At 43.2% G+C, this 13,338-nt stretch overlaps 1 protein-coding gene across 2 annotated transcripts in view; it reads left to right on the plus strand.

The window, feature by feature from the left end:
- STXBP1 (syntaxin binding protein 1) overlaps window positions 1-13,338 on the plus strand; it is a 70,471-nt gene that overhangs the window by 26,174 nt on the left and 30,959 nt on the right. For both annotated transcript variants that reach the window (XM_036854418.1, XM_036854419.1), the window contains exons 2-3: window positions 8,245-8,294; window positions 9,967-10,048. In XM_036854418.1, coding sequence (XP_036710313.1) covers window positions 8,245-8,294; window positions 9,967-10,048 — 132 coding nt within the window. The remainder of the gene's footprint in view (window positions 1-8,244; window positions 8,295-9,966; window positions 10,049-13,338) is intronic.

A 13,338-nucleotide genomic window follows, 5' to 3' on the forward strand; every position in this document is an offset into this window, starting at 1 on the left:
GATCATTGCAATATAACAAAGAAACGCACACCCAGGTTCAAGTGCAGAGTCCAGTCCTTGCTGGTGTCTGAGAGACAGTATGTGTAGTGGGAAGAGCGTTTGGATGGGGATCCAGAGACCTATTTCTGCTCACTCTAGAGAGACCAGTCGGTGGCCTTTCCCACTCCAGATGGCTGTGTTTTCCAGGAGCATCTCAATCCGAAAATGAGGGACCTAGACTCTGGCCTTAGATGGTCTCTGAAGTTCTTTCCAATATAAGTGTTCTTAAACACCAAAGAAGTAGAATCATTGAAAGTTATTTTACTTCCCCAGGCCTCTGCCAAGGAGCCATGGGTTTATGTGTTTACAATCCCACGCTTGCCTCTATGTGTGTGGAAAAGGATCTGGAAGGCTGCCCCCTAAACCCTGAGGGGTTGTTTCCCCTCAAGAGTGGGGGTAAGGAGGGAAATTTCACTTTGCTCTATTGTTAATTTTTCAACAAGAATGTGCTACTTCTATACTATTAAAAACATCATAAGGCAAAAAATTAAAGTGGTTTGTAGTTAGTTGCCGGTAGTTTCTGTGTACATGGGTCTTTCTAAGGCAAGGACCTTGAGAGTACTGGGAAGGCTTTTTTTCAAGTATTTGAACCATTTCCTCCTGTTTTGTGTAGCCTTTACTTATTCCACCTAGGGAGGTGCATTTGTTTGTTAGCAAGGAGGATCTTCAGCCCAGAGCAAGACATTCAAAGAGGCTTGGTTGCCCTCCTCAGGTATCTGAATTGCCGTCAGGGTAAGAGGAACAGGCTTGCTGTTGCTTCAGAGAAAGAGGAACAGGCTTGCTGTTGCTTCAGAGCAGAATTACCACCAGCGTGTAGAGTAGAATCGACAGGGCATGGAGTCCCAGCCCCGGATGCACCGGGAAACAGTGGAGCTGCCTTCCTAGAGTCTGGTTACTGTTGACGTGTGAAAGTCCTCTTGGTTTGCATGTGTTTATTTTGTATCTGCCACCTTACTAAAGGTTTTAATGTTTCTAATAGTTTTTCAGTTGATTCCCATGATTTCTGCAGGCAGATAACTCTGTATCCTTCTTACCAATATTATACCTCGTTTTCTTTTCTGGTCTAAGTGAATTCTCAGAACGATGTTAAGTAATAGCAACTTAAAAATACAGTCCTGTGTCTGTGTTGTGACATGAAATATCTTACTTTCTGGGGGCTCCAACTTGTGCTTCAGCATTAATGCATCTCTTCTTAGATAAACAGAGGTGACTCTCTGTCTCCTCAGAAGTGGTATAAGGGTTCCTCTGTTCAATTTTACATTTACATTTAAGATTTATATACATTGGCGCATCGGTGCCGTTATTCCAAAGAGTATTCACATGTTTATTGTGGGTCAGGGAAGTTTAGAAGTTTTTGGTTAAATACCCGTAGAGTTTGAGATCTAAATATTTTTGTGATTATTTTAAAACTGTATTTTAAATATGTATTTCTTTTAAATAGGATTTTTACATTATATTAAAAATCTTGATTGGTGGAAGTGATGTGTTGTAATTTTCTTATTTCCTTGTCTGTATGAATAACATATTTTTTTAGTGACATCACAATGGGTGCCTTTTATTTAGTGCCTCGTATGTGCCAGACACCTTACCAGGCATATTGTCTCGTTAACCTTCATAACTGGTCATTAAAGTATTATAATTTTTATTTTGCAGGTGAGAAAACTGAAGCCTAAAACGTTTTACACTTGCTCAAGGTCCACAGCTAACAAATGCCCGAACCTGGATTTTCCCTGGTCTATCTAACTTTAGTGCTTCCCTTGGCATTTTTTCTTAATCTTGAGGGTGGGAGTGACCTTTGCCTGAGTAACTAGCCTTATACCCTCACACAAATGGGGTTTATTTAAGAGGGTGCCTTTCAGAAGAACTGCCACTATTGAGCTGGAATAACTAGAAATTCCCTGTGCTGTGAAAGGGAATTTCAGTCAAAGAGGAAGGCAGTTGTGGCCTGAGTTCACACTCCCTTAAATCCCTCAGCAGAGCGGAGGCACTTCTCATTCTGGTGTCTGGGCACCAGACTCCTGGTGCATGTGTCAGGGCAGCATGGAGCTCTGGGACTACAGAGCACAGGATACTGGAATCCCCTGTGGTTTTGAGGACTTTGGTGACGCTCCCACTTCTCCCAAGCTTCCAGCCCATCTAGTATTAGTCATGCTATTTCAGATGTTCTGGTGTGCCATGGGCTTAGGTTCCCTGACATGTGTCACTGCCGAGGGCAGTCATGGGTGCCAGGGCGGTAAGGGTAGGGCTCCCCGGGGGGGCAGGGGGCGGGGGAGGGCTTTGCAGCTATCCCTAGAGCCTGCGCTTTGGGACTCCAGTTGGTATACTGGGTGCATCTGAAGGTGTCCCAGATAATCTGGACCACCTGCTGTGTTTCTCAGGACTTGGGAGGGACTTGTTGAGTCTGGGAGTTACCCAGGATGTGGTTGGGAAGGAATCTGCTTTCTTGCCTTTTGGCCATGAGGGAAGCAGAGTCCACCAGGGCTACGGTCCTCACGATTATAGAGAAGCTGAAGCTGCCCCGTATACACAGGCTAGGTGGTGGTGGAGCGGACGTTTTGGCTGTAGATATACATGGCTTGGAATGCAGAAATAAGATCCTCTGGTTGCACCAGCTTCAGAAGGCTTTATTGTTTCTCTCCACACAAAGAGGGCTTATCAGGGAGTTGAAATGTGATTGTCAGGGCTTATTTGTGAGGAAGTAGCCCAACCTACTTGATTCTTAATGCTAAAATGGGCTCTAATCCTTGTTTCCTTTTCGGTATTGGATTAGAAAAATGTAGGGCAGGATTAGAATTGGCTGACAACAATGCCCACAACAAATACAGGCCCTGAGAATTTTGGAACAGGAATCACTAGGCAGGAAGGCTTGAACCTGCAGCAGTATTCCCAGTCTTTAGGACTTGTGATCCTTGTTTTGATTTTCTGATTATATCTCTGTCTTCCCCTATCAAAAGGTGACTTGAATTTAAAGTCAGTGAATTTAAATTAATTGTGTGTAGTGGCAAAAAAAAAAAAAAAAAGGGAACATGTTCTTCCTCGGTAATACAAAAAAGACAGTGAAATATACCATTTTTCCACTGTCATGTTAGCAAACAAACCTCAAGGTATTATTTTATCAGTTAGTATGGTATTTTGGAGAGCCACTCAAGAGTACTGATGGGGGTGTAAATTGTGTTTTTGGAAAATAATTCAGCAGAATTTACCAAGAGCCCAGCATATTTATACTCTTTACCTATTCATTCCATACCCAGAAAGCTCTCCTAACAGAATAATTTGCGCAAAGAAAAGCCCTGGGCACAAAGATGTTCACTGACATTACTTTCAGAGCATTTTTCCTATTATAATACCTAATACATGCTCAACGTAAAAAGCTTGGGAGGACATAGGAAGGCACAAATTGGCACTTAAAAGATTGATCATAATCTTACCACACAAAAATAGCATTTTGATTAAAATTTTCTACTTTTTCCTATGCATATATCCTTTTTCTTTAGTTTTATTTATTTATTTTTGGCTGCGTTGGGTCTTCATTGCTGCGCAAGGGCTTTTCTCTAGTTGCGGCGAGCGGGGGCTACTCTTCGTGGCAGTGCATGGGCTTCTCATTGCGGTGGCTTCTCTTGTTGCAGAGCACAGGCCCTAGGCACATGGGCTTCAGTAGTTGTGGCACACGAGCTCAGTAGTTGTGGCTCACAGGCTCTAGAGCACAGGCTCAGTAGTTGTGGCGCACGGGCTTAGTTGCTCTGCGGCGTGTGGGATCTTCTCCGACCAGGGCTCGAACCTGCGTCCCCTGCATTGGCAGGCGGATTCTTAACCACTGCGCCACCAGGGAAGCCCTATCCTTTAAAAAATAGTTGTAGCATACCTTTTTCCCAGAGCCATGTATTTTGAATATTTTCTCCCTCTGTTGTATTCACCTGGGGAAACTCTAACCCTAGTTGAAACCAACTTTTCTTTCCTTTCTGGCATACACCTGGACAATCAAACATTACTGGGGCAGAAAAAAGAAAATCACACAACTGAGCTGCCTGGTTTTACTTTAAATTTATGGTCGTGGACCTCAAATTAGCCCTTAAAACTGTTGAGAAATGCTAAAACATCTCTGTAGGAAATCCCCTTTCGGGACTTCCCTGGTGATCCCTCGGTTAAGACACTGTGCTTCCACTGCAGGGAAGCAGGTTCGATCCCTGTATGTCAGGGAACTAAAAGGATATGCACTTTCCCAATCTTTGGGAAGATGTGTGATACCATCTTTCTTCAAACCTTCCATATACAGCACCACTGTCCCTACTCTGAGCCAGTGACCTCGTTTCTAATGAGGAAGCCCCTCCACTCTGCCACCACTCTTTCAGCCCACCATTGGTCCCCTGCCTCCCCCCACCGGGTGGACCTGGTGCCCTGCCTCCTATCCCAGGTCAGGCTCTCTTCCTGTGTCTCAGACCCCAGCCCCTTCCTCCTCCTCAGGGACCTCAGTCTTTGAATGATCCGTCCTCTCTCCTGCATCATCAATCTCCCCCTCTCTTTTGGTTTATCGCCAATACCATTTTTTTAAAATGCTGTAATTGGGAATCCCCCAGTGGTCCAGTGGTTAGGACTCCGTGCTCTCACTGCCAGGGCCCCAGGTTGGATCCCTGGTTAGGGAACAAAGATCCCACAAGCCGCACAGCATGGCCAAAAAAAAAAAAAAAAAGGTCTAATTTCTCACATCTTAAAAAAACAAAGGACTTCCCTGGTGGCACAGTGGTTAAGAATCCGCCTGCCAATGCAAGGGACACGGGTTCGAGCCCTGGTCCGGGAAGATCCTGCATGCCTTGTAGCAACTAAGCCCGTGCACCACAACTACTGAGCCTGCGCTCTGGGGCCCACGAGCCACAACTACTGAGCTCGCGAGCCACAACTACTGAAGCCCATGTGCCTAGAGCCTGTGCTCTGCAACAAAGAGATGCCACCGCAGTGAGAAGCCCGCACACCGCAACGAAGAGTAGCCCCTGCTCGCCACAACTAGAGAAAGCCCGTGTGCAGCAACGAAGACCCAACACAGCCAAAAATAAATAAATAAAAAATAAATAAATTTAAAAAAAAAAGAATTGGTATTAAGTAAAAATAACTGAAGAAAAGCTTTCATTTCAAAAAAAAAAAAAAGAAAATCCCTTCCTTGATTTCACATTCTCTGTCTACCCTGTCTAGCTTTCTTACTTTTCTCTGCTACCTTATAGGAAAACCTCTTGAAAAAGTTGTCTAGATAGTCTGAGTCTGTCTTCCTCATCACCCATTTTAAACTGGCTTCATCCTTATTATTTCACAAGAATGCTTGTCAATAAAGACCGTGTTTCCATCCCATCTTACTGATCCTACAAGCATTTGGGATTTTCTCCAACCTTACCTCTATGTGGTAATAATGCCCAGATTTTAAACTGTAGCTAAAGGTCAGTCTTTCAAGCTCCAGCTACGCTGTATCTCCCCTTGGACGTCTCTTAGCCATCTCAATCTTTAATCAAAAAAGGATTTTCGGTATTCTCCTACAGATCAGTTCTTTCCTCCCTCTAAATCTTTTGTGTCTCTACATCAATTTCTTTGTTTAAGCCAAAAAGCTAGGAGTTATCTGTTTCCTTTCTTTACTTTTCCCCCACACCCAATTCAGCAGCTAGCCCTGTTGGCTATACGTCCAAATAGATATCAAATTTACCCTCTTCTCGCCATGTCCACTGCCACCAGCCATGGATGGGCCCTTGAGAAGGCGTCCTGACTGTACTCCTGCTTCAGTTCTTGCCCCCCTCCAATCTCATCTCTACAGCACATCAGATGACGTCCCTACCCTCGGTGGCTTTCCGGTGCCCTTCAGATAAAATCATCCTCCCGTCAAGGTCCCCTGTGATCTGGCCTCCAGCCTCAGCTTCTACCAGCTTCAGTTCCCAGAAGCTGTCAGGCTCTTTTTCCTTTTTCCACCTCCAGCCTTTGTGCCTCCCCATGCTCCTTTCCCAGCCTTTGACTGGCTGGCGTATTCCTCAGAGAGGCCGTGCCTGAGCCCGCCCTCCTTTTTTTTTTGTCCACCACGTGCGGGATCTTAGTTCCCCAACCAGGGATCGAACCTGCGCCCCCTGCAGTGGAAGTGTGGAGTCCTAACAACTGGACTGACAGGGAAGTCCTTTTTTTTTTTTTTTTTTTTTTTCCTGTTTTTTTGTTTGTTTTTTGTTTTCTGGGTTTTTTTCATCTTTTTTTCTTCTGATCCCCTCTTAAAGGTAGCTTTCCACACTGGGTATTTTCCTTTCTACCACGGCCCTTATTTATTTACCTTAGAGCATTTGTGAGAAGCCGTGATTGCCCTTTTGTTTTGTCTGCTTCCGTCACTAGAGTGTAAGCTCCGAAGGAGCAGTGCCATGTCTGCTGTTGTTCATCCCTGGTGCTGGGTCCAGTGACTGGCAAACAGTGGTATTGAGTGAATGAGTGGGTATTTTCCATATCATTATTTCTAATGGGTACATAGTACCCATTGCACAAATGTAACCTAATTGACTTAACCACTGCCTTATTATTTGATATATACGTTCCCAGTTTTTCACCACACTGAAACATGGGAAATAATCTAAATGGCTATTGGGAAAATTGTTGACTAAACTAGGGACTATTATGCAGGCATTTAAGATCCTAGGAAGCATTTTTATTAACATGGAGAAATGAGTTTTCTTAATGAAATAAAGCATAATACGAAATTATATATACAACATGATGTTAGCTATGTAAAAGTTCATGGGAAAAGCGAGTAGGAAATAAACTAAAATGTTAATTATGCATTTTGGGTTGGCAGGATTACAAATGATTTTTCCTTTTGATTTTTTTCAAGTATACAAGTAATACATGATATTTTCTTCTTTATACTTTTCTGTGTTTTCCAAGTTTACTGCAATGAGTGTGTATTTTTTTATAATCAGGTAAGAAGCTCTTAAAATTTTTAGAACACTTTGATGACACATCAGATTATTGTAGCTAGTGAAAAGCAGAGTCAGGAACCATCGTGCTCTGGAGAATGACCTAAAATGTTTGAAGCACACTTGCTAATGACAGCTCTTAGCCTTGAGTCCTTCCAGGCCTGTGGATGATCTGGGTTTAGAAAGAGTAGCAGAGCGCTGTTTCCTGTGAATCCTCCGTGACCGGGTAGACTTGTGTGTGGTGTGACATTATAGAAACTGTGGCTTAACAAAAGTGTTGTTTTTGGGTGAGAGCATCCCACAGATGTTCTCAGGGTTGGAAAGATATCACAACTGCTCTTCACATCTGTTTTTGGAGCTTGACGGGGGCTCATGTGCCCTGGGGTATTGTCATAACATTTTACCCACTTATCTTAAATCAGTGGTTCTCAAACCCCAGACCCTTTTGGGAATTCGAGGTCAAAACTATCTTCATAATAAGACTAAGATGTTATCTGCATTCTCTTATTCTCTCACAAACGTACAGTGGAGTTTTCCAGATGCTATATGATTCACAGCAGGTTATTTAAGAAGCAGAACCCAGCTGTCTTCTACAAAGCCAGACATTAAGGAGAGTTGCAAAGATGTAAAACAATGCCAGTATTCTCACTAAAATTGTTTTCTTATGGAAAATATAAATAGCATTTTGGGAATTCCCTGGTGGTCCAGTGGTTAGGACTCAGCACTTTCACTGCCATGGCCCAGGTTCAATCCCTGGTCAGGGAGCTGAGATCCCAAAAGTTGCACAACGCAGCCAAAAAAACAAAAATATAAATAGCATTTTAATGAAGTGCAACTATGTTATCATAGAATGGGTTTATTATTATTGTAATTGAATTAACACATATTTTAAAAATTTCTCAGTTTAACTTCTAATACAGGAAGTGTCAGTAGATATTTGCCCACATACACAAACACTCTTTGGGGTCCTCAATATTTAAGAGCATAAAGGAGTCCTGAGACTATAAAGTTTGAGAACTACTGAATTAAGGAAGCAGGAAGAGAACTGTCTTTATGGTGGATTGATTATGGCTCAGTAGACAGATTGGTTCAATTACATGACTCAGGAGAAGAACAAAGCCTATGGAGGGAAAATGACCTCGTCTAATAGGCAGGGGTTGGAAGTCCTTGAAATTACATTAGATTTTTTCTTCCACCTCCCTCCTCCTTCCCTCTCTCCTTTCCTCCCTCTCCCCTTCCCTTCCTCCTTCTGTCCTTCCTTCCTTTTTCTCTCCTTTTTTAGAGATCATGCATGATGTGATAAAGAAGGTAAAGAAGAAGGGAGAGTGGAAGGTAAGTAGAAAAGCACAATTAATGACCTTAAAGGTGAGTTCATGGGGAAAAACAAGAATGGAGTAGAGTTGGGGAGAGGCATGTAGGCGGGGAATGAGGACCTTTGCTGTGCCCAGAGGATACCAAAAGCTTCTGGACTAGAGAAAGGTAATCTGCTGTGCCTCCCATTTTATACGATCCTGGTTAGGAAATCTCTTGGTCATAAAGCTTATCTTTAAGATCACCTGGTGAGGCATTCTAGAAGTGGAACTCTTTTATTCAAACAAGATCTTACCTGAATAAAGCAGAAGGTGGAATTATTCTGCTTGCTATGGGAGACAAGAGGGGACCCTTCTTGCCCCTCTGGTGGCCCTAAAGCGTGTCCATGGAGCCCACACAGCAGTCCGAAAAGCCCTCATCTGGCCTATCCCGTCTGCCCGTAGCTACATAAGACAAAACAACTAAGCTTGTTTATTCATTTAACATTGAGAGCAGTGCTGGAAACTGTCATGTACCTGAAACACGTATTTAAGTCAGTCTAATTGATTATGGCCTCGGTTCCGGGAGTGGGTGATGCAAGTCGGAAACGTGCTGTCCTCCATCCAGGAAGTCTGTGTTTGAAGGACCATCTGGTTGTCTGGGGCCGGGCATTACAGTGACCAGGAGAGCACACCATCTTACTTGAACTTCCCTGTGTGTTGTTGAAGGGCTTATGCCAACCATTCTTGCTCCCGAGTTTTCCTGTAGTAAAGTTCACCCGGCCTGGGAACAGCAGAGCTGATTGGTACCAGGAGGCTTTTGAAGTCTCACCCTGGCCTCGTGAGATTACGTTTTAGCCAAAGCATCCATCCTTATACCCAGAGCGGGAGGCCAGCTGGTGGGAGCTCTTTATGCCTGCCTTTCTCTCTTACCCTTCCCATCAGTAATGGACCTGTGGACATGTGAATTTTAAACTAACCTTGAGGAAACTGCCTCATAAAATGAAAACTGATTGGCCCTCGTGCTACAGCAAGATGCTTTCGGGCCCACATTTTTCCAGCACCTGTTGCCTGGGTTTCTATCTTTGAAGAAGCATAGGAGAAATAGCTTTGTTTTAGCTTCCTCTCTCCACTGTGGGCCGAATGGAGATAGGAAAGGTTGGCTGAAGAATTGCAGGTATGAAGCTTTTAGACCAGGACGGCACGTTCTTATTCTTCCCGTCTGAACTGAGATAGTTTGCTCCCGGGATGACACGTGCTGGTCCATCCTGATGATGTCTGCAACGAAGTCCTCTCCTTCCACCCCGTAAATGTGGCACTATGTTCATTCTCCCATTAAGAAAAAGTTTACGCCCTGAAAAAATACCCTCTAATATGGATTTCTCCGAGTGTGGATGCTGTAGATGAATTTTTTTCTTTTTCTTTTTTTTTTTTTTTTTGCATTTTTATGAGTATTTTCTTTGTCATGGAAAAAACTTTAATTTTTTTAAGTTTAAAATATTAAGTCACATCAGTGAGAGCAAACTCTCCTAGAAGCTTAGGTTTGGTGGGGAAATAAAAGCTAGCATGTATCTCGGCAAACTTCTGGCCCGTAGGAAGCATTGATGACTCAGAATTCTGCGTTGCTAAGCTCTTTCTGAAGTCTGACTGGGTCAGCGGAGGAGATAATCGTAGCAGGTGCCCGTCAGGCTGTAAACTGTTCCCTTTGTTTGCAGGTGCTGGTGGTGGATCAGCTGAGCATGAGGATGCTTTCCTCCTGCTGTAAGATGACGGACATCATGACCGAGGGGATAACAAGTGAGCGGCCTTCCCTCTGCCCTCCCGCAACACTCAGCCTTCTCTTGGGGTGTTCTTTCTCCTCCCTATCTGTTATTATCTTGCTTGACTTTATTTTTTTTTTTATAATTTTTATTCATGAAACCACATTCTTTTTTTTTTTTTTTTTTTTTTTTGGAGGCGTCGGGTCTTTGTTGTGGCCTGTGGGTTCTTCCTGTGGTGCGCAGGCTTAGTTGCCCCACAGCATGTGGGACCTTAGTTCCTGGTGACCAGGGATCGAACCCACATCCCCTGCGTTGGAAGGTGGATTCTTTTTTTTTTTTTTTTTTAATTTATTTATTTATTTTTGGCTGTGTTGGGTCTTCGTTTCTGTGCGAGGGCTTTCTCTAGTTGCGGCAAGCGGGGGCCACTCTTCATCGCGGTGCGCGGGCCTCTCACTATCGCGGCCTCTCTTGTTGCGGAGCACAGGCTCCAGACGCGCAGGCTCAGTAGTTGTGGCTCACGGGCCTAGTTGCTCTGCGGCATGTGGGATCTTCCCAGACCAGGGCTCGAACCCGTGTCCCCTGCATTGGCAGGCAGATTCTCAACCACTGCGCCACCAAGGAAGCCCCTGGAAGGTGGATTCTTAACCACTGGACCACCAGGGAAGTCCCTATCTTGCTTGACTTTAGATCTTCCAACAACCTGGGTGGTAGGACTGTAAGTTCCTGAGAGAGACCCCAGGCTTTCTTGTTCATCACTGAATCCCCCGCATCCAATCCAGTGTTAGATGCCCGTTAAGTATCTGTGAAAGGATGCCAAAGGAAGGCTCAATCAAGAAAAAAAAAAAAAAGGCAGGCCACCCAATAGAAAAAAATGGACAAAAGAATTAAACAGGCACTTAACAAAGGAAGAAATCCAAATGGCCAATAAATACGTGAAAAATTGGCCCCCTCAGTAGTGGTCAGGGGAATGCAATTAAAACCAGAGTGAGATACTGCTATGTACTCAGATTGGAGTATTTAAAATATGATAATGCCAAGTGGCAGAATATAGAAAAATGGAACTCCGATCTGACACGTGTCAGTTGGTACAGCTACTTTAAAAAACACTTGGCAGAGTCTAGGAGAGTTGAGGCATGCAGAGCCTATGAGCCAGCACATCTGCAGTTAGATGTGTGTCCTAGGTAACCCAGGTGTGTCCGCCCGGGATGCTCACAGAGCGTCACTCATAGTAGCCCCAGAGTGGGAGCAACCAAAACGTCCATCAGGAGTAGAATGGTAAAATAAATTGTGGAATAGTCACACAGCAGAATACTATTGATATATAGCAAAGAAGAGGAACGAACTCTGACTACTGGCTCATTCCAAAATGTAAATGAATCTGATAAACAATGTTGAGCAAAAGAAGCAAGGTACATCCTTAACAATATGCCTTAATTTACGTAATGTTCAAAAACAGGCAGAGCTAAGCTCTACTGCTTTGAAATGCAGGGACAAGTGAGTCTTAAACAACCACAAAGAGAAGTGATCACCATTCATGTCACCATGGTGGTTCTCTTTGGGGAAAAGGGAGGAAATTGTGATGAGGGAGGGTGTAGGAGGGCACTTCTGCAGTGCTGATGGGTTCTGTTGCCTGACTGGGGTGGTGCTTGTGCAGCATTTGCTTTATAATTATTTGTATATTTATGTTTAATTCATTCTTTGGAATGTGCTTTAGAATTTCACAGTAATAGGTTTTTGAAATAAGTTCAGTCACCTGCTCAAGGTCAGTGGCCAGTGTCACACCTGAGACTAGGACACAGACCTCCTGGCTGCTCTCCCCAGCTCTTTTCACATTTGTGTGCAGCTCAAGTCTTACTTAGGAGCCCCTTTCAGGAGAGATCATGTATTTTAATCTGTGAAACAGCATTGATGGAAAAGCAGTCTATTTTGAGGTATTATTTCAAACAAGGAAGCTTAACCTTTGTTTTTCCTCCTAAAAAACTTCGGGTGGAACATACCTGTTGCAACGCAGCTCCCAGTTTTTTCCGCTGGAGAGAACTTTTATATGGTATGTGGCCCACAGACTACTGCCGGTCTTTGTTGAAATTACTACCATACCACAATCACGGGAGGGAGAGCAAGGAGGGTTGAGGTTTTCATTAAGCTAGATGAATGTAATTTAAAGGTTGGCGATTTCATCATTTTTAAACACACATTTCGGCAAAAAAAATTTTTTTAAGATAAAAAAGAAAACAAAAAAAGGAAAATAAAATAAAATAAAATAAAAACATATTTCCAAATCTAGTTTATCTGTCACCAAAAGCATAGTCCTGTAAATAGGAGTACATAATTTTTGGTGTGACTTTACATCATTCAGTGATCCAAGACCAGACTTGCCCCTGTTTTGAGCTTCAAAGTTATTTTCCTCACTGAATTTTTAAAACTTTTTTTTTCCTCTATCAAGGCAAAAAATGCAAATATAGGAAAAAAGCCAAATGTAGCTAATGAGCTTCTAACAAAGAAGCAGCACCGTCCTGCCCTCCTTCTTCCTCCCCCATCCCAGAGGATCCATCACCCCAGAGGCAGCCACTCTGCTCTTTCTTCTGGTTATCTTTTTGATATTTCTAAATAAGTGCTTATAGGATTATCTCTTGATTCATCATGTTAGACATTATCTGTTGACTTCCTGTGGTAGATGAGGGTTCAGCTCTCCCCTCCTGCCCACAAACTCTTCCCTATCCCAGAAGTTTTTTTTAAATGTCCTTACTTGGCAAAATTTAAAAGTCAGCAAGCCTGTGTTAACCACCCCCAAATATTTGGGTGGGGGGAAGTATTACTGGCCTATGAAATTCAAAAATCTACAACCCCTGATAAAGTAGATGGTTGAGAGATTTTGGTATTAATTTGAACATTGTTTGGGGTGAAAAGTCTTTGTAAATGTTACAAGGGATACTTCTAAAGGGATGCTTTTATTTGCTTACATCACCTACATAGGAAGAATGGCACTGTACGATTTCCTGCTCGCTCTGTACCAGAGGACAGTGTAGCGTAGGTGATACATCCTAAGCTTTATCAGGTGACTAGAGAGATGATGACTTAGGTCTTCTTTCCCCAGCAGATGAAGTAGCTGACATACTGTAAAAGAAACCAGCAAACCAAACACCCACGGTTTGCTTTAACAAAATTTGATGTTTAGTCTTTGAACTATTGAGAGGAACAGTATTATACAGAAGGTATGTTTGGAATGTCTTCATTTGATATACAAAGGAAAATGATAAAACGATCTAATTGTTGAAAAACCAACCCAACATGGAAATTCTAAAGGAATTGGGATTATCTAGGACAGAT

This window comes from Balaenoptera musculus, chromosome 6, assembly GCF_009873245.2.
Source record: "Balaenoptera musculus isolate JJ_BM4_2016_0621 chromosome 6, mBalMus1.pri.v3, whole genome shotgun sequence".
Taxonomy (NCBI): Eukaryota; Metazoa; Chordata; class Mammalia; order Artiodactyla; family Balaenopteridae; genus Balaenoptera; species Balaenoptera musculus.